Genomic DNA, 21,220 nt, shown 5'->3' on the forward strand with positions numbered 1-21,220 from the left:
TCTCTCTCTCTCTCTCTCTCTCTCTCTCTCTCTCTCTCTCTCTTTCTTTCTTTCTCATTTAGAGAGAGTGCAAGTGAATGAATGGGGGAGTGGCAGAGGGAGATAGAGAGAGAATCCCAAGCAGGCTTCATGCTCAGTGTGGAGCCCAAAACAAGGCTTGATCCCATGACCCTGGTATTATGACCTGAGCCAAAATCAAGAGTCAGACGCTCAACTGACTGAGCCACCTAGGCACCCCTCAACTCTTTTTTAATTGAGCCAGAAGGTACTGAAAAAAGACCCCCAGAATTTGAGGGTTTTTTTCAATTCATGGGAATAACAGGATTTTGGATGGAAGAAAACATCAACATTGTAAAAACAAAGATTGTATGGTACTTCTGAGACTTAATGCCCATCTTTGTGCCAGACAGAGATATAAAGTATTTAAAGAGAGGGCTTACAGAAAGAAACAAGAAAGACTCATTGAATGTATCTTTTGCTACTCTGTTTTTTACTTTTGAGTTAATCTTTTCAATAAGTTCTACTGTATCTACTGATGTTCTGTATTTATCACTTTCCCAGACTTTGGAAAACAAAAGTTTTGCCAGAATTGAACTTTGGTGAACAAATCCTGTCCCACTTACCTTCTGGATTTCTTCAGGGTAATGATCTTCCTTCTATTTATTCCCAAATCTATCTCTCACTGAACCTCTTTCCTCATCTCCTGTCTCTGGGTTCACTTCCACTGGTATGTTAGTATTTGCCAGTTTCCATATCATGAATCTCGCTCCATGGCTGACATACCCAAAGATATGCACAGTAGCACACCATTAATTCCTAATTCCTCAATACACATACAACAGTCATGAAGAGCCTCGAGAATACAAATAATAGTGAAATGAAATAAACCAATTGGGAAGTAATGACTTTTGAGCAGCTACTACCATTTTAGACTTTAGGTTATAGATTTTATTACTTACTGACTTGCTCAATCTTTAAGCAAATTATCTCTCTCTAAGAACTTCCAAGACTTTCAGATAGAAGGATCAGTCTCATGATTTGTAGTAATTAGTATTTTCATAAGACCTGTCATCCTTTGGTTTCAGTGCTAAGAACATCATATTAACGTTCCCAACAGTGACAGATGTGAGAAGATTGGCTCAGTCCCAGATTTCCCTAATCTATCTAATTTTAAGTTTAGATAGTTTCCTTTTAATAACTGTGTTTAACAACTGGCTCATAAAATTCCTGAAAATTAAACAAGTGGCTCCTGTGAGGGGGCTTGAGCGGCCTCCAGCATGTCACTGAACATCTCCCTCTGACCCATCTTCCTCCAGTCCATCTGATCATGTCACTCTCAGGATTAAAACTCTGGACTGACTTCCCCAGGCTTCAAGAGGAAGCTATAGCTCCTTAGACCAATATGCCAGCTTCACAAGCTCACCAGGACAACTTCCTCGGCTTGTCTTTGACCTTCGCCCTCTGGCTACCCTGAATCTCTCATCTACCAGACTACATTCAGGCTCCCAATTCCACCACAACCCTGGCAAACAATTTTCAAGGCTCAGCTCTATCTGCCTGTAACATTCTGCTCCCTCTCCTCTGATTGGATAAATTCTTCTCATGCTTTAAGATTCTGGATGCTGGGCCTTTCCTGGTCCTGGCCCCATGCTGAGCATGCTTTCTCAGCACCCATCACACCATATTAGAACTAGTAGCTTTAACACTTTGTCTTTCTCATCAGATGTGTCCTCCACAGAAGAAGGCATCTGGCTTCCTTCACCTTTGTACCTTGATGTCTGGTATACAGTAAGTCTCAATAAATATTTGCATAATTCTGACTTAGTGTGAGCATGTCCTTAAACCCAGACTAGTTCTTTCATGTGCTGCTGCAACAGGTAAATGTAAATTGTTCAAGTCAAAGTTCTTCCTTCTATCCTTATCATTCCCAATCTTTAAAATACTTCCAAAGGTTTAAAGACCATAATTTGTTCACATGTCTTACTTCTATAGGCCCTTCCAATATGTCTAAATACTCTGGGGTTCATTTTTTAAATTAACATATATTTTCCTCTTTTTTTTATAGAGAGAGAGAGATAGAAAGAGAGAGAAAATGAAGGGCAAGGTGCAGGAAGAAAGAGAGAATCTTAAGCAGGCTCCACTCTCAGTGTGAAGCCTGACGTGGAGCCTTATCCCATGACCCTGGGATCATGACCTGCACTGAAATCAAGAGTTGGATGCTCAGGATGCCTGGGTGGCTCAGACTGTTGAGTGTCTGGCTTCACCTCAGGTCATGATCTTGCAGTTTGTGGGTTTGAGCCCTGCATCGGGCTCTGTGCTGACAGCTAGTTTAGAGCCTATGTTCGGATTCTGTGTCTCCCTTTCTCTCTGACCCTTCTCTGCACTCTCTCTTTCTCTCTCTCTCTCGCTCTCGCTCTCTCTCTCGCTCTCTCTCGCTCTCTCTTGCTCTCTCTTGCTCTCTCTCTCTCAAACATAAATAAAACATTAAAAAGTTTTAAAAAAGAGTTGGATGTTCAACTAATTGAGCCACCCAGGCACCCCTGAGTTAACATATTAATATCCTTTGATAAATACAAGTTCTAGCCCATTACACCAAAGACAACCATTCATACTTTGGTATAAATTAGTGTGGTGAAAAGCCATGGCCTTGAGGGAGCAGGACACCAGAAAAGAAGTCCTGGTGGGGAGGGAGAATTGGGAAGTGGAAGTGTTCGGTGCTGCAACGTGGAGAAAGCACAGATCTGGCCCAATCCCTATCCCCCTCTGCCCACCTCCAGTCATAGAACAAAGGCCAGAGATGGCTGGGCCCCCTGGGCTTTCATGATGGTAGGAGTCACGTCAAGAATCAGAAGTTCCACAAAGGGAAAAGCAAGACCAAAGAAAAGCAGGAAAGGAACAACACAGTGCTTAGAACTTTTTTATGTTCTATGTCTGTGCTAAAGGGGTAGGTCAATGATGTGCCAGGTAGAATTAAAGGTATAACAGAAAGGTAACAGAAGGGAATGCAGCATTTATTCCTAAACAGGTTTGCTGAGTCCACCCCTGAATGCAACCTCTGCCATTGACAGTGTATATTTAGTGAACATTTACTATGTGAAGCACCAAGGTACAGGGAGGACACACATGGTGAACAGAGCAGACCCAGTCATGTGTGTAGGATAGATGACAAGTTGATAAGGCATTTGTAAATAAATTTGGAAATTATGAGGGCATTCTGGAAGTTCAAGGTGCCAAATGACCCAGATCAGGGAGTGTGGAAGGCTTCCAGTGGATGGAACACCTAGCATCTAACTTGAAGCCCGAAAGATGAGTAGAAATGAGCCAGGCAAACAAATGATATGGAAATACAAGTGTCTTGGTTACCCCCGCTAGTTTATTCTCTTCTTGCCACTGAGATGCCCTTCTCATCTTTCTCTTGCTCCCAGTATCACCTGAGTCTCCCTGAGTCACGCATCTTTGCTCTTCTCACGACAGTAGAGACTCCCTTTGTTTAGCACCCACCATGCTTTATGGCTTTATAGGCAGAGCCCATTCAATGCCCTTACTAACGGGTAATGTTTCACAGTCCTGATTGCACAGATGGGGAAACTGAGGCATAGAGAACCTGGCTACGAAAATTACTCAGAGTCTACATCCAGCTTGTATTAGCTTGCTAGTGCACTCATGACAAAGTACTGCAGACTGAGTGTTTTAAATAACAGAAATTTATTTTCTCACTGTTCTGGAGGTTTACTGTTCTGGAAAGGTTTTTTTTTTTTTCCTCCTGAGGTCTCTCTCCATGACTTGTAAATGACCATATTCTCCCTGTATGTTCACATGGTCTTTCCTCTCTGTTTGTGTTCAAAATCCCTCTTCTTATAAGGACACAATTCATATTGAATTAGACTTCATATTACCTTGCCCACTTCTTTAAAGATCCTATCTCCAAATACAGTCACATTCTGATGTACTGAGGGGTCAAGAGTTGAACATATGAGTTTTGGGAGGACACAGTTCATAATATAGCCTTCAACAGGAGCAAGCCCAAAATGAAGTCTCCAAGTTGACAGATCTGAACAAGCACCTCTCCTCCGAGGTACAAGAGAATGAGGCCTCTTGGGTATGGCTGTCCTATAAGCAAGACCATGTGTTGCTGGATTCTTGCCCTCCCCACTCACACAGGGATCTGTGGCCATGCCACACATGTTCTGGACCCAGCAGAAAAAGGTTGGCAATTGCTCCCCATCCAAGTCCTGTTGTTGGCAGAGACTGTATACCTTTTGTAATGAAAGTCCTAGTCTTCTAAACAGTGATGATCAATGAAAGCTGCAACTGCTCCATGAAAGGAAAGGCCAGGCATATATCAGAACCCACTGATCAATCCTAGTGCAGCTAAAAGTGCATCTGTCAGACATTATACTGCGGATATGAAGCAATGGAGAACACACAACACCCCTGATGAAGTAATGTTGCCTAAAAAGTAGAAGCTGAATCCAGTCAATCTTCTACCTTTAGCCACTAATAGCTCATAACAGGAAATACAGCAGATAGAGTTTGAGTCTGCCAAAGGACAGAGGACATTAAAAGTGAGGCCTATTGCACCCAGATGTACAGAACTGAAAGAATCAAACAATCTACCTGATGATGAAATACAGAAAGATTCCCATTAACATCAGAAATGACAAGAATGCCTACTCTCAATATACACCTATATTGAATCCTTATGTTATACATCTGAAACACATATAATGTCACACTCTGGTGGGGGATATTGACAATGGGAGGGTCTATGCATGTGCAGGGTAGGGGGCTTACTGAAAATCTCTGTACCTCCCCCTTAATTTTGCTAAGAACCTCAAACTGCTTTTCAAAAAAAGTCCTAAAAAAAAGTTAAAATCCAACCTGAAATGTTTGCACAGTATTTTTTGGTAAAGTTTGAGAGGCTGTCAAACTTTCTCTGTAAATGGACAGATGGTCAATATTTTCAACTTTGCAGGCCACACTGTCTCTGTCACAACTACTTGATTCTGTCCTCAGAGCACAAAAATATCCATTATTGACATGGCTGTGTTCCAATAAAACTTCATTTATAGAAACAGAAAATCTACGAGAGTAGTTTTTCAACCCTAAAACTATAGTGTAAAAGCACTAGAAGAAACCAAGGAGAATGTTTCTGACAGGAACAGTAGTAAAGGCACAAGAAACAAAAAGCAAAAGAAAAAGATGGGTAGACAAAATTAATGTTTAGAATCTCTTTAAACATGCCTGCAAATCACTAAAGGCAAGACAATCAAACAGGAAAATGAAGAAAGGCTTTGGGCAGATATATTATAAAGAGGAAACTCATATGATTTGTAACCAATGGAGATTTGTCAACCCCACTGGTAAGTAGGGGAATGCAAACTAAAGCGACAGTGGAAGGCCACTTGGCAACCATATTGGCAAAATTAAGTTTTACATGTTAGTGCAGGTGTGGGGAAATAAGTTCCCTGACACGCAGGTGCTGGGAGCATGAATTAGCACAGCCACTTGGGAGTTTAATTTGACAATTCTTTTTAAATTTAAAAATCGTATTTCCTATGACCCGATCATCTCATTACTTTATTTGTGTCTGATAGTGCCTGAGGGTAGTAGATGACACACAAAAATATGTATTGCATTCTTCCTAGTCAAGGTGAAAAATTGTAGGCAACTGAGGTGCTTATCAGTGAAATATACACTACATATTTATAAAATTGAATATTAAATTGATTTAATAAAAATGGGGTTTTACAGCAGTGGTTCTCACCTAAGGGTGATTTGGGTAATATCTGGAGACATTTTGTTACTACTGGCATCTAGCAGGTAAAGAACAAGGATGCTGTAAAAGTTCCTGCAAAGTACAGGACAACCCCCACTGCAAGGAATGACCCAATCGCATATGTCATTACTGCCAAGGACCAGAAACCTTGGTCTCCATAAACTAACATGGATTTCACTTTGTGATGTTGACGAAAAACAAAAACAAAAAAACAAAAACACGCAACAGAAAGATATCTATCTTAAACCACAACAAAAACTCTTAAAAGTAATCTTATGGATTTGTGTGTGTTCACATGGTCACATGCATACAGAAGTCTGGAAGGGTGTCCATCAAATTCATTATCATGATCACATGTGTGGCCATTGCATGACTTTTAGGCTTATTGGTGGCATTTCAATTATTTAATAAGGAGATACAAATAGTTGTGGGTTTATTGATGTTGTAAATCTTCTGAAAAGATATTTAATTGGGCAAATGTCCTGGATGGAGAAGGATGAAAGTCAATAGGGCATGTTAGGCAGACTCTTTGGTTCCATCTTGTCAATGTCAGAAAACCCAAATCCAACATTTGCAGAGAATTGGACTCTGGTTGAGTCCCTGAGAAGCACAGGTAATTGATTTACTCTTGGTAGGCAGGGAAGGAAGAAAAGTGAGGACATAGTCTCTCTGAGGTTGCCCCTCCCTTAGAGGGCCCCAAGGGGTTCTAGGATCCCTGTAGCAGAGGCAGAGGCAGTAGGACCACAGTGAGAGAAGGTAGCAGGCGGGAGCAGAGGCGGCATAAATAATGGCGGTCATGCTCAGGTAAACTTCCCTGCCCAGCTGGCAGGCTCAGGGTGGAAACTCCTTGCCTTGCAGCCTGGTCTTCACCTGTACAACCCTCACCTGCAGAGAAACGCCAATCCAGGACCTCCCACTGGAGTGAGGCACAGGCAGATGCAGAGCCTCGACCCCAGGTGAGTCACCTTCCCCACGTTCCACCTGGATAGGAGAGACCTGCAGAACCAGCATCTGTCCTAGACTCAGCGAAGCTACCATGTTTATACAACCCCTTGTACGGTTTGAGTTTATGTCATGGGGCAACAGGGCTCCACTTTCTGGCTTCAAGGCAGTGTGATGATTGCTCCACAGGCATTATCTTTTTTGGAGCTCACATTACCTTATGAAAGAAGTTCATTGGATATGTGAGAAACTGAGGCTCAGAGACAGAAGAGCTGCCACTCAAAGTTACCCAGGATATCTGTCTGACTTTTCACCTCTCTTCTCCCTCTGTCCTGCCCAGAAACAAATAGTAAAGGAACAGGGAGAGGCAATGAAAAGAGAGAGAGAGGAGGATTCAGGATTGAGAGGCTCCAGGCACCTCCAGGGATGTAAACCATCAGAGAAGCCCTAGGAACAGATAGAGTGATGGTGAGGAGTTAAGGATGAAAAGAGGGAGAGACAGGCAGGTAGAAGATGGCTGAGGTGGGAAGGAGGATGCAGAGAAGGGAAACCAAAGGGGTTCACTAAAAAGAGACAGCCAGGATGGGGGCAGACAGGTCAGGCAAGACGGAGCTCTGAGTGACAGGAGAGATCAAGCCTGTGGTTCTCAGCCAGGGACACCTCTTTGTTCCAGGAGGCATATGACAATGTGTGAAGATACTTTTGGTTTTCACAACTGAGAGGTGCTACTGGCATCTGTGGGTGCCAGAGATTCAGCTCAACATCCCACAAAGTACACACAGTCCCCACCACAAAGAGTGATCTAGCCCCAAATGTCCCTAATGCTGAAGTGAGGAGACCCTGCCCTAGGGGTGTATGTGGGCAGGAGCTAGCCCTGTCTTTGCTTTGTCTAAGCTCCAGTTATCCAGATCACACACTCTCTCTCTGGGTGCATTTGGTTTACTTACAGAGGAATTCGTCAGGTGTCTTGCTAGAGGATCAATGCTAGGAGGGCTTTAGTTCTCCTCTCTGCTGTCCTGGACCCACACTCATCTGCTGTCCTGGACCCACACCCATCATGGCTTCTTTTTTACTTAAAAAATTAATGGGGTTCACATTTTAGAGCAGTTTTAGGTTTATAAAAACTTGAGCAGAAGGTGCAGAGAATTCCTTTTTTTAAATGTTTATTTATTTATTTATTTATTTATTTATTTTGAGAGAGAGAGAGAGAGAGAGAGAGAGAGAGAGAGAGAGAGAGAGAGAGAGAGGCAGTGCGAGTGGGGGAGGGACAGGAGGGAGATACAGTTTTGGAAGCAGGCTCCAGGCTCTGAGCTGTCAGCACAGAGCCTGACACAGGGCTTAAACCATGAACACCAAGACCATGACCTGAGCCAAAGTCAGATGCTTAATCAACGAAGCCACCCAGGCCTCCCAGATAGTGTAAAGAATCCTTATAGACTCTCTCTCTCTCTCCCTGCATGCAGTATTTCCCATTAACATCCTGCATTAGTGAGGTACCTCTATTAAAGTTGCTGAGCTAATATTGACCCATTATTAACAAAAGCCCACAGTTTACATTAGGTTTTGTTGTTCATGTTGTACATTCTATGAGTTTGACAAATGCAGTGTCACGTATCCACCATTACAGTATCATACAGAAGAATTCACCAGCTTAGCCACCATTGTCCCCACCTCTGAATTCCCACCTATTAATCTCTTCCTTTCTCCCCTGCTGAGCCTCTGGCAACCACCAGTCTTTTTACTGTGTCCATAGTTCTATCTTTTCCAGAATGAATGGGCACACTTCTTACTGCATTCTGCACCCCCATCATTCCAGAGGGTGGTATATACAGCCCTGGGCCACCTCCTCAGGACATGGTGACTTCTTGTCTTCTTATACACCTTCTTCCTTTTTTGTAATCTTAATTGATATGGGGAGGGAGTGTGTGAATGGTCCATCATGGTGAAGCTGACATCTCCCTGATCCTGGGAGTGGCCTCTAGTATTCATTAACAGCCATCAGTGAGTGGTGAGTATGACAGAGAAGTTAGGAAGAGATAATCTTTGAGGTCATTCAAATGTAAGTTCAGATCCTGGCTTTTCTATTCCAGAACCATGATCCCTCGGGCAAATGATGTGTCTTCTGTGCAATTCTGCACATCTATAAAATGGGGATCATAGCAGGTACCTTATAATGTTGGAGTAATGATTAAATGCAAAACACATGAGTATAGGTGCTGAGTCTATAGAACACATCCAATGAAGTGTAGCCATTCTCATCAAGAACTCAAAATCCAGTGCTAGAGACAGTTGCACCCCCAGCATGACACATTATGATGACGGTCATGATAAAATTAGGCTCGAGGAGTTTTAAACTCACTCAAGAGTCGTTGTTTTGGAAGGATGCAGGAATGAGTGATTAAACCTGCTTTGGGAAGAGAATGTCCAGGAGGACATTTAAATGGCATTTAAACAGGCATTTGCTGGGTGGAGAAGGCAAGGAACCAAGACTAGGGTAAAGAGAACATGCCAAAGAATTGTAACTGCACTTCCTAGGTTATTGGTTCTCCACTGGGGTTGACTTTGGCAAAGACTGGAGACATTTTGTATTGTCACGACTAAGTGGGGGCTGGTAGAGGCCAAGGATGCTGCTAAACACCTTGCAGTTCACAGAACTGTCACCCCACCCCTCATAGCAGAGAATGGTCTGTCCCCAAAAGTCAAGAGTCTCACACTTGAGAAACCTTGCATTAGACCCACTGGAGGCTTGTGAGCATAATCCACATGACCCTGGTCTCACCCATTCAGCCTCTTCTCGGAGGCTCTTGTTTCCACGTTGTTGACTTTGACTCGTTCCTCTGAGATTTCAGAGGGGCAGGACTGACTGGGGGGTTGTTAGAGACACAATCTTGGGGACCTGTGGGCAGGTGCTGCCCCAAAATTGGGGGAAGGTTTTGAGGGACTCCAGGGGAGGGAAGCCAGGAAATTCTGGAAACTGGTGATATTTGAGGAATGCAGCCTCCAGTCACCAATGTACCTGCTTACTCCTTCATTTCTCACTACCAGCCTGTCAGGGCTTGATCAGGGACATTTGCCCACCTAATAGGGCATTCACTCACCCTCTCCCATTTTTTTTTATTGTGGTAGAATACACATAACATAAAATTTACCATTTTAGCCATTTTACAGCATACAATCCTGTGGCATTAATTGCATTCACAGTATTGTGAAATCACCACCTTTATTTCATTCCCGAGCTTTCTCATCAACCCGAAAAGAAATCCTGTGTCCATTAGCAGTAATTCCTAGTTCTCCCTCCACAGCCCCTGTCAACCACTGATATGCTTTAAAACACCCACATGAATGAATATTCATACAGCACTATTCACAACTGTGGAAAAGTAGAAACAACCCAAATGTCCATCAAGCAGTGAGTAAATAGACAAAATACAGTTTATCCATACAGTGGAATATTATTTAACCACAGAAAGGCAGCCGGGTTCTCAGAATGCTACATGCTATAATGCAGTTAAACCTCAAAAACAGTATGGTGAATGAAAGAAGCTAGACTCCAAAGGCCACATAGTGTGTGGTTTCATTTTGATGAATGTCCAGGACAGGCAAATAAGAGACAGAAAGAAGATCGGTGGTTTATAGCCTTTAAAGCTTTATATACTCCCTAATAAAAGAAGATCATTTAAAAATGGTGAAGTTATTCATAAAGAGACTTTGAAAAATCATGCAATTGAAGTTATTTCTTGATCATAGGCTATGAACATTTGCTCAATTAGTGTGTTGCTTTAATTATTAAAGGTAGCACTTGCTGTGTGTAAGGTCACATTCCAAGAATAACTCATTTATTTCTCAAAACAATGCTGAGGGAGGCAGGGGAACATGGAGGTACAGAAAGGTGAAGCAATGTGCTTACTTTTACACAGTTGGCAGAACAAGAATTCAGGTTAACTGGCTCCCATGTCCCTTTGTTGGGTGTCTATGTTGCATTGCCCTAGAGCATATAGATATACCTCATGGGAGCTGGAAAACACCCAGAATGTTATTTCTACACAACCTCTTACCTCTGACTCCATGTACAGATACTTCCAGAGAAAGAATCTGATTTGTATTAAGTTAGAGGTACATGCTGGTCCAAGGATTATAGACATGGGTTAGGGGTGTCTCATGGTCACTGAGCCATGGGAAGAACAGGATTTACCAGAAGGACGTAGGACACAGTGACAATGGCCAGAAGCCCCAGTGGAGGAACGTTTTCATTCTGGGAGGCAAACCAGAAGGATAGTGAAAGGCATAGTCTTTGGAAACAGCCAGGCATGGGCTCAAGTCTTAGCTCTGCCATTGTGACAGCTTCATCTAGAGCAAGTTGCCCAACCTATATGCACACCAATATTCTCATGAGTGAACATTCCATCTCAAAATGGCTGTGATAAAAACAGCACCTTCTTACTAGGTTAATGAGAGGGTTAAATCATAAGAGACACAGAGTGAGAACTCAGTTACTGTGTTAACCATAAAATTAAAAGCCATCAGTTATTTTACCATCAAAAGATGTGTTTGTTCAGAAATAAAATAGAATCACAATCTAGCACAAACACCCGGTCACAAAGCCAAAGGCAGGTCATGGGGAACAAAGGAAAGGTAGACTTTTTAGGGAGAAAAGGGGTAAATTGGGAATGCTGTTGAAAAAGTCCATTAGAATAAACTGAGAGTTCAAAGTATGGTGGTTTCCCACTGGGAGGGCAGGGAGTAGTATCCAGGGTCAAATTCATCTCTTCCTGTCCAGTTGCCAGTTTGCAATGGACTAGGAGGGACAGGGTGTGAACACTCTCCCTGTCAAAACCTCTGACTGCATTTTAGTAAGGTATCTCACCACTAATTTTTACAAATGCCAGTTGTCATTGATCAGGGACACCCTCTTAAGCAGGCCCAGGTATGGGAGAAGACTTTTCTCCACCCAGTAGCTGAACTCTGTCTCTCGAACTTCACCCCAGGCACAGTCTCCATGCAGAGAGGCAATTTGTCAGCAGTGACAGAGTTCATCCTTGTAGGCTTCTCCACCTTCCCCCACCTTCAGCTGCTGTTCTTCCTGCTGTTCCTGCTCATGTACCTGTTCACGCTGCTGGGCAACCTGCTCATCATGGCCACCGTGTGGAGCGAGCGCAGCCTGCACACACCCATGTACCTCTTCCTGTGCGCCCTGTCCATCTCCGAGATCCTCTACACATTGGCCATCACCCCACGCCTGCTGGTCGACTTGCTATCCGCCCACCACACCATCGCCTGGGTGGCCTGTGCCAGCCAGATGTTCTTCTCCTTCACCTTCGGCTTCACCCACTCCTTCCTGCTCACCGTCATGGGCTACGACCGCTACGTGGCCATCTGCCATCCCCTGCGCTATAATGTGCTCATGAGCCCCCGTGGCTGTGCCTGCCTGGTGGCCTGGTCCTGGGTAGGTGGCTCGGTCATGGGGCTGGTGGTGACCACAGCTGTTTTCCACCTCACCTTCTGTGGATCCAATGAGATTCACCATTTTGCTTGCCACGTGCCACCACTGTTGAAGCTGGCCTGTGGAACTGATGTACCACTAGTGGCCAAAGGCGTGGGGCTGGTGTGCATCATGGCCCTCCTGGGTTGCTGTCTCCTCATAGTTCTCTCCTATGCCTTCATTGTGGCTGCCATCTTGAGGATCCCCTCAGCTGAGGGCAGGCACAAGGCCTTCTCCACCTGTGCGTCCCACCTCACTGTGGTCATTGTGCACTACAGCTTTGCCTCTGTCATCTATCTCAAGCCCAAGGGTCCCCAGTCTCTGGAAGGAGACACCCTGATGGGCATCACCTACACAATCCTCACACCCTTCCTCAGCCCCATCATCTTCAGTCTCAGGAACAAGGAACTGAAGATCGCCATGATGAAGACCTTTCTCAGCAAACTCTACCCAGAAAAAATATGACGATCAGGAAGAAATTACGTGGAAACAGCTAAATTGGGTTACTATATGCTACCATTAGAAATTGCACCCTTGAGGGGAACCTGGGTGGCTCTGTTGCTTGATCATCCAGCTCATGATCTCAGCTCAGGTCTTGATCTCAGGGTCATCAATTCAAGTACCACATCGGGCTCCATGCTGAGTGTGGAGGCTACATAAAAAAAAAAAAAAAACCTAAATGGCACCTTGTAAACATGTAATAACCTGTATTTATCTGATGCTTTAAGGTTTATAAGGACCCTTGAAGGTACACACAATGGTTAATCAGCATCAAGAGTATATTCAGAGTGGAAAGATGTATAAGATGATGACACACAGAGAAAATCTGATCTCATGATTCTTACCTGCTGCAGGACATTTTATCAGGGAGCATCAAACCTGGGATCTGTTCTTCTCCTAATGGAAGCCAGGGTGGTCTAATTAGTCTCATTCCCATTAATCCACATGGGTAGGAGAAATGGAAGGTGTCAGATCCCCACTTTCTACCTACATGGATTTTGTAAGGCCAAAAAACTAAGCCAGATCATAGCAGAGGAGAGGAAACACCCAAAATTCAGCATTGCTCATATCCGTACAATAGCAGTTAGAAAGAGTAATAGAGTAGACTCTCAGAAAAAGTCAAGAAAACCTCTGCATTTCAAGTGTGAATCTTGAGCAGCAGCAGAGACACAGAGAAGTCTTTATAATCAGTCCCACTGTGAAAAATCGCCTGCTGTTACAGAGTGATGTGGCCCACGGGCCAGTGGGGAACTCTGTTGAGCCACATTGAGTGCAGAGTCCAGGATAAAAGTGTATCTCATGATCAGACCAGCTTAATGCTTCCCTGTGGGCATGAGGGGGATTTAAGGTTGATCATACTAAATAGTATTTATATTATGTTGAAAATTTGTGTATTCACAAAAATGACAAATACTGTCTAGTATCATTTATATGCAAAACCTAAAAAAGCTGAACTCACAAAAACAGAGTAGAATCATTGGTTACCAGAGACTGAGGGGTGAGGGAACTGGGGAGATATTTAAGGGTATAAATTTGCAATCAGTAGATATATAAGTCTTGGAGGTCTCATGCACAGCATGATGATTATAGATGACAATATTGTATCAGTAATTTCAAAGTTCCTAAGAGACTAGATCCTAATGGTTCCTGCCACAAAAATGAAATGATAATTATGTTATCACATGATATCACATGCTATCACATGATAGCAGTGATAGCTAAAACTACTATATTGCAATATATAAATGCATCAAATCAATACCTTAAACTTACACAATATTAATGTACCAATTATATCTCATTAAAAAAAGTTTTCCTTGAGGCATCTGAGCTGGTAAAATATAAGACTCTTGATCTGGGGTTGTGAGTTCAAACCCCAAGCTAAGGGTAGAGATTACTTAAAAATGAAATTTAAAAAAAGTTTCTTTGACAAATTTAAATTTTTTATGAATATGAATTTATTCTTTCATTTAAAAATAGTAAGTTGTAGTAATACTTAATGAACACTAGTTTATAGTGATTTGTTGCACAACAAATGTAATTAAAATGTATGAGCAATAGGGCACCTGGATGGCTCTGTCAGTTGAGCATCTGACTCTTGATTTCAGCTCAAGTCATAATCTCACAGTTTGTGGAGTCGAGACCTGCTTCAGGCTTTACGCTGACAGCATGGAGCCTGCTTGGGATTCTCTCTCTCTCTCTCTCTGCCCTTTCCCTGCTCCCCCTCTCTCCTACTCTTTCTCTCACTCCAAATAAATAAATAAACTTTAAAAAATATTTAAATGCACAAACAATAAGTTAAATTACCCAAAGGTAAAATAAAGAAAATATGTTTATTCATGTTTACATTGAATAATAAACTATTCATTGTTTGTTCTAAAGGTGGATTCAGTCTTTCTCTATAACTTGAGTGGTAAAAATATCCTATGTTAACATGAAGTGGGAGGATGTAGGAAACAATTTCAGTCAAACGTGGGAAATCCAGGCCATCCTCCTCCTTTGCAGAATATACACTGCACTGCATATTTCCTATTACCCTTCATATACATTATCTCATTATAGCCACACAAGGGGGATCAGGGAAAATACACTTACATCCAGTCCCTTTGACAGAGGGGAAACTGAGGGTCAAAACGGTTGCATGACTCATCCAAGATCAGACAACTTAGCAGGGCCAAGCTTCTGGTGTAGGTCTTTTGTGAGTCCCAGTCCTGGCCACCCAGTGCTTCACACACCATCTTCCTATGGTGGGTTTGTGGGTTGCCTTTTCATAGAGGACTAGTCCATCCTCAAACCAAACACTCCACAATCCTAAGAGACTTTTAAACCACAGGCAGGTAATTGCAACCCTCCATGCATGAGCTTTGGGACACAGATGGATTATTTCTATGGATTCAGGTCTACTTCATGATTTTAAGATAAATTTGATCTTGCAGTGAATTCTTTTCACACTGAGCCAAGGTACTCCCCCTCCCCAGCAGCAAAGCCCATCTGGACAAGAATACAAGCTAGCCTCTTTCATTTTCTTCATTAAAGGCCAAGTGTCTTCTGATCCTACTGATGTCTAAATGGAAAGAGAACATGGAAGATTGTTGGGTACCCACAATGAGTCAGGCCCTCAGTGTCTTATGCTAACTTACTTTGATCCCTTAGGTTATCAGTTTCCTGAGGTCAGGAAGTCTGTCCATCTTGGTCACTATCACACAGCATCAACATGATACTTGGGAAGATATAAATTGATTAATAAATATTTCTTGGGTGAATGTATTTATTCCCTACAATACTGAAAAAACCAGAATATTGGATTTAATATTTACTGTGAGAAGCCTCATTGGCCTCCAAAGCAGTGGGAGACAGTGTAGGGGGAGCTGTGTTTGAGGTCAGACTGACCTGGGTTTGAACTTGCTTCCCATTTTTCCACCGAGGTCATTCAACCTCTTGCAGATATAAGTATATTCAGAGAAGTGATATTTATGATTGGAAAATGTTAGATACATCCATTAGTGAAGGACTGTTAAATGAACATTGGTTCATTCATACTTGGAACACAAAGCAACTACTGCCAACTTGACACTAAGTTATTGTAAAAATATAAAATGAAATAATAAGTGACAAAAGAAAGTGACAAGTTAAAATATTGATCCTTGGACTTTATCAGTGTCCTTTCTCCTTGGAGATTCTGTCTAGTATCAGTGCTTTATGTACACCCTGCACACAGGTAACTCCGATATTCTTATCTTCATCCCTATCCAATTGCCTACTCAGTATCTCTGCATGGATATCTACTAGGCATCTCAAACTTAATGTGTCCAAAATCTAAATCTAACTCTCAGGTGTTTTCATTGCCATTATCATTCTCTCTCTCTCTCTCTCTCTCTCTCTCTCTCTCTCTCTCTCTCTCTCTCTCTCTGTCTCTCATTGTCTCTCATATGCACACACACACACACACACACACACACACACACACACACACACACACTTCTTCCACAGTCTTTCTTATCTCAGAACACAGCAACTCGATCTCAACTCCTCAAAGACATTTCTGCTCAAAAACCATAGAGCCCTTCTCTAATCACACTACACAAAATAGATACACCCCTGGCCATGTCTTATGTCTTTTGATCTGCTTTACTTGTCTGACATGTGCTTATTACCACTTGGCATATATTTGCTTATTAGATATTGTCTGTCTCTGCCCACTAGAATGTTGTTTGAGGTGGTCAGGGACTCGGTCCATTTTGCAAACTGCTGTATGCCTACACAGCATATGGTAAGTCTCAAATATTTGTTGAATAAATTAATTCAAAATAATGATGGCAAATGAACATATAACTGTAAGGTACAGTTTTTGTCTATCCAATAAGATGGACAAAAAATTTCAAGTTTATTCACAATGTTGGAGTGGGTGTGGAGAAACTGACTGTCATACATCGTTGTTTGAGCTTAGGCAGGTACTTCCCCTCCCTGAGTCTACACTGAAAAAATGTAACAGCACCTACCTTCTAAGACAGATGTAAGACTGAAGTAAGGCAATGCTTATAAGGGGTTAGCATGGTGCTTGGCACATGGATACCACAGGAATTAGGATGACATTATAATTTCAAGTTTTGCTTGATAAACTTGGGATCAGAGGGAGAAGTGTGAGTTGAACCAATGACCAACTGGAGCCATCCAATTTGATGTATCCATTTTGGTTATCAGAGCTGCAGAAGGAGTAGGAAAACCTCAGTGGAGAGGATTGGGGTCCAGCAGAGGGCACCACTGGGAGAAGGGTTGCTCCAGCTAAGCTTCCTGACCTAGCATCTTTTTTCTCCCAGAATCATCTTCTCCGCTTTGTGGCTCCTAGCCCTCATGAATGGTCCCCATGACTCATCACCGTGGCAACAGATAATGGGGCTAGAGATAGGTGACACCTGGCTCTCTCAAAGGTAAAGAGATGCTCTGAATTGCAGACAGGCCTATGCAGTGGTTAAGTGATGAAGCAAAGTGGTGTTGGTTGAATTACATTCCATTTCGTGGCTTCAGTTTCCCACCATTAAAATAGGTTTAATAATAAAGTAGTCACTTGTCAGGATTGTTCTGAGAATTAAGTAACATCGTGTATGCAGGGTGACTGACAATGACTGGCATGCGATTGCACTCAATACTAGGTTTTTAAGATTTGCAGCTTTCAAATGTGTCTCAAATCCTAGTTTTGAGAGCACAGAGATGGGTCCATTGCTATTTCCTGTCCTTGCTATTTCCTGTTTCTAGGAGCTTGGTGGAATAACAGAGAAATATCAGGGCTCTCACCAAGATACAGACCAAGTGCTTAGGGCCACCAAAGGGGCATGATTCTTGCCAGTGCCCACCAGAGGATGCTTGGAGGTTTCTGGAGAATTTTTGGTGGTTACAGGAGGGAGGTATGTATTACAATATCTAGTGGGTGAAGGCCAAGGATGCTGTTCAACACCCCACAGTGCATAGAACAGACCCAACCACAACAAATGAGCCATCCCCAAATGTCAGTAGTGCCAAGGATGACAAATCCTATTGTATTTATTCAACAAACATTTATTGAGCACCTACTGTTTGATAGGCAATTTTTTAGATGACACTAGGGATACATGTTAAACTCATTAGACATGACCCCTGATTTCAGTGCTCGTACTTCAGACAGGAAGACGTGGATATTAAACAAATAATCAACCTAATGAACACACATGATAAACTTGATAAATGCTATGAGGAAAAGAAAGGAGTTGCTATGACAGGAGTTGCTCATAATAGGGGTGGTAACTCAGAATGGGGAAGTCAGAAAATGCTTTCCTGAGGAGGTGGCATTTAAAGCCAGACCTATGGGTGTGTAGGACTAAGGAAAGGGTTCAGGTAGAAGCAGCAGTCTGTGCAAAGTTCCTGAGGTCTGAGCATGCTCGGTTTATTACAGAACAGGTGCGGAACTTGTGGGGCAGGAAAGCTGGGGAGGGCTGGGGGTAAAGCTGGAGATGAAGCAGTGACCTAACCACACTACACTTTGTAATGTATCTCAAGGGTATATAAACAGAGTGGTGATTTTTCAGGTTTTCCCTTTAGAAAGATCTCTCAGGCCTTTGTACAGAGATAGTCTGGGAGGTTGGGGGTGGGGGAGGAGTTAAAACACCCTTCCTTGGGGAGACAACTGGCAAGGGAAAGGGGGACAAGGTCAACACTGGGGAAAAACAAAACAAGAGAAGTTAAGGCAGCAAATTCCACCTCTCAAGCTGGCCTTTTTCTCCAGAAATTAGCATTGAAACACTTGGTGGCTCTAATTAGTGCAGGGAGAAGAGTCCCCTAAAGTCTGGAGATCTCACTATCAACAGCCCTTCTCAGTGCTCCAGGCCTTTTAATCACCTCTCTGGGCTCTGGCTATGCCTTGGGGATACCAGAGAATGTGACACAAAGGGGGCCATTAGAGAGGAATGGCAAACAGCTAGGAATGGAGGGGGTGGGGGAACTTCAGAAAGGGGAAGCTGAATAATGGTGGGGAGTTGGGACACTTCCCCTGGGTGTGGGGGTGGCATCCTGGCCAACACTATTGAGCAGAGAGGGGCAGGGCTTTCTCCCCTGGTGTGGAAGGTCTTAACCTAAGGCCCTGTTGTGTTTACACTGATTTTGGGGCACATATTTGTATTTCTATTTTCTATCATCCGATAAGTTAATTATGACTTCCATTTTTTGGTCCTTTTCAGGGAAAATAAATGCAAGATTATTTGGGAAGGGCAAGGAAGGGGAGTCTAGCAAGGCAGGAACTAAGGTCAAGCAACTGAGGCACTCTTCCTGATCACCAAATTTAAGGGGCCACCAAAGAATTCATTGATCAAGATAAATCATATTTTGGGGCACCTGGGTGGCTTGGTCGGTTGAATGTCTGACTCTTGATTTCAGCTCAGGTCGTGATCTTGCTGTTCGTGGGTTCTAGGCCTGCACCAGGCTCTGTGCTGATAGTGTGGAGCCTGCCGCCTGCTTAGGATTCTCTCTCTGTCTCTGTCTCTGTCTCTGTCTCTCTGCCCCTCCCTTACTTGTGCTTACTCCCTCAAAATAAACTTTAAAAAGAGAAATCATATTTAATGCAATATTTTTAAAACCAAAATTAATGCAAAAATGTATGATTAATAGCGTATCAACATTTTAAATAAAGATGGGTTGCAACACTACACTTTCATAGCCCTGCCTCAAACATCTCATCCTGATCCAGCCCTTGGGGTCTAGAATATGTCACTTACAGAAACAACATACATTCACTAAGTTCAATTTCCTTGGTTGTTTTAAATTTTTAAAACAGCTAATACTAAATCTAAGGAATTAAAAGCATGGTTTATTTATGTTTCAGAGCGCACTGACATTCATCAGTCCAATTAAGAAAGCTGATTTTTTTTTCTCTGATGACCACAGGGAATCACACCGACTGTTCATTCCTAGATATAATCCAGAAGCCATGTTTGCCCTCAGCTCTTTCAAATTCAGTCTCTTACCTATTTCCCAGGTCAATCTGTATACTCCAAGATGTCTCTAGATCTGTAACCAGCTAAGAAGCAGTGGCTATAACCCAAGACTTAAGCTAGCCACTTAAACATACCTCTTACAGGACAACTCTAAGAGGAGTGGGTCTTACCATCTGGGCTCTTTCTCATTTTGTAAGAGAAGCAAAGGATGTCACTAAATATTGCTAGTTAACTGCCTTTAATCTTCTCAATACAACCCAGGAATCTGGTTTCAAAAGGGGCCAGCATTTTTAGAGCAAACAATTTCATGTTTGAACATAAAGTATTTTCCATATTAATACATCTACTAATGAAAACATAGAAATGCTACAGCCAGTTTTGTCGAGCTTAAGATAGATCTCCCTGATTCTCTTATGATGGGTGTTTCTTCCTAACGCCTGAGAACAGTGTAGCTCCAGTTCTGGCTCGTTTCATCAGTGCCTGCTACAGTTGGTCCCTTCTTTCCAATCCACATCTTCATCTCTTCTTGGAACACACTGACTTCCTCTCCTCGTAATTCCTGAGGAATGTATGCTTCTTATCCCAAATTCCAACATAAAGAATTCTAGTTTTTCCACTTCAGGGGCAAGACCTTTAATTAATGGATTTAATCTCTTTATAGCTCTGTTTCCTCATTTTCAAAATGGAACTAATAATAATTATCTTCCTTGTGAAGTAAAAGAACTTATGTGTGTTAAATCATTTAAGAACATACCTTTCACTGGGGTGCTTGGGTGGCTCGGTTGAGTATCTGATTCTTGATTTCAGGTCAGGTCATGATTCAATGGCCAATGGATTGAGCTCTGCATCAGGTTCTGCACTGAGCACGGAGCCTGGTTAAGATTCTTTCTCTGCTTTCCTCTGTCTCTCTCTTTCTCAAATAAATAAAATTAAATTAAAAAAAGGACTATATCTATCCTTAGTTATCAAGGAAATACACTTCAAAACCACAATAAGCTACTACTAGAACGACTATGATCAAAAAGTTAGATACATTAGTGTGGGCACGCATGTGGAGAAACTGGAGCCTGCATAGACTGCTGGTGGGATGTAAAATGGAGCAGCCATTTTGCAAAGCAGTCTAGCAATTCCTCAAATGATGAAACATAGAGTTACCATATAACCCCTCAATTCCACTCCTACGTATATACCTCACAAATGAAAATGTATGTCCACATAAAAACTTGTACATGAATATTTATAGCAGCATTACTCATCATAGCCAAAAGTTAGAAGCAACTCAAATATCTATCAAGAGATGAATGGACAGATAGTGTGTGGTCTTTTGAAGCAATGGAATATTATTCAGCCATAAAAATGAATGAAATACTGATACATGCTACCATGTGGGTAGACCTTGAAAACATTATGCTGAGTAAAAGAACACAAACACACAAAAAATAAATATTGTATGACTTATATATATGACATATAAAATTTTCAGAACAGGCAAATCTATAAACACAGTGGATTAGGGCTGCATAGAACTGGAGGGAAGAGAGGAAAGAGAGATGACCTCAC

At 42.4% G+C, this 21,220-nt stretch overlaps 1 protein-coding gene across 1 annotated transcript; it reads left to right on the top strand.

Moving 5' to 3' along the window:
- The first annotated feature begins 11,717 nt into the window (after positions 1–11,717).
- Positions 11,718–12,665, top strand: LOC115275021 (olfactory receptor 10H1). Its single transcript, XM_029918607.1, has one exon. The coding sequence runs from the start codon at positions 11,718–11,720 to the stop codon at positions 12,663–12,665; it is 948 nt and encodes a 315-aa protein (XP_029774467.1).
- The last annotated feature ends 8,555 nt before the right edge of the window (positions 12,666–21,220 follow it).

This window comes from Suricata suricatta, chromosome 12 (assembly GCF_006229205.1).
Source record: "Suricata suricatta isolate VVHF042 chromosome 12, meerkat_22Aug2017_6uvM2_HiC, whole genome shotgun sequence".
NCBI lineage: Eukaryota > Metazoa > Chordata > Mammalia > Carnivora > Herpestidae > Suricata > Suricata suricatta.

Excerpts from the sequence above, each read along its gene's own strand:
- LOC115275021 (XM_029918607.1), top strand. The coding sequence starts at position 11,718 with ATGCAGAGAGGCAATTTGTCAGCAGTGACAGAGTTCATCCTTGTAGGC.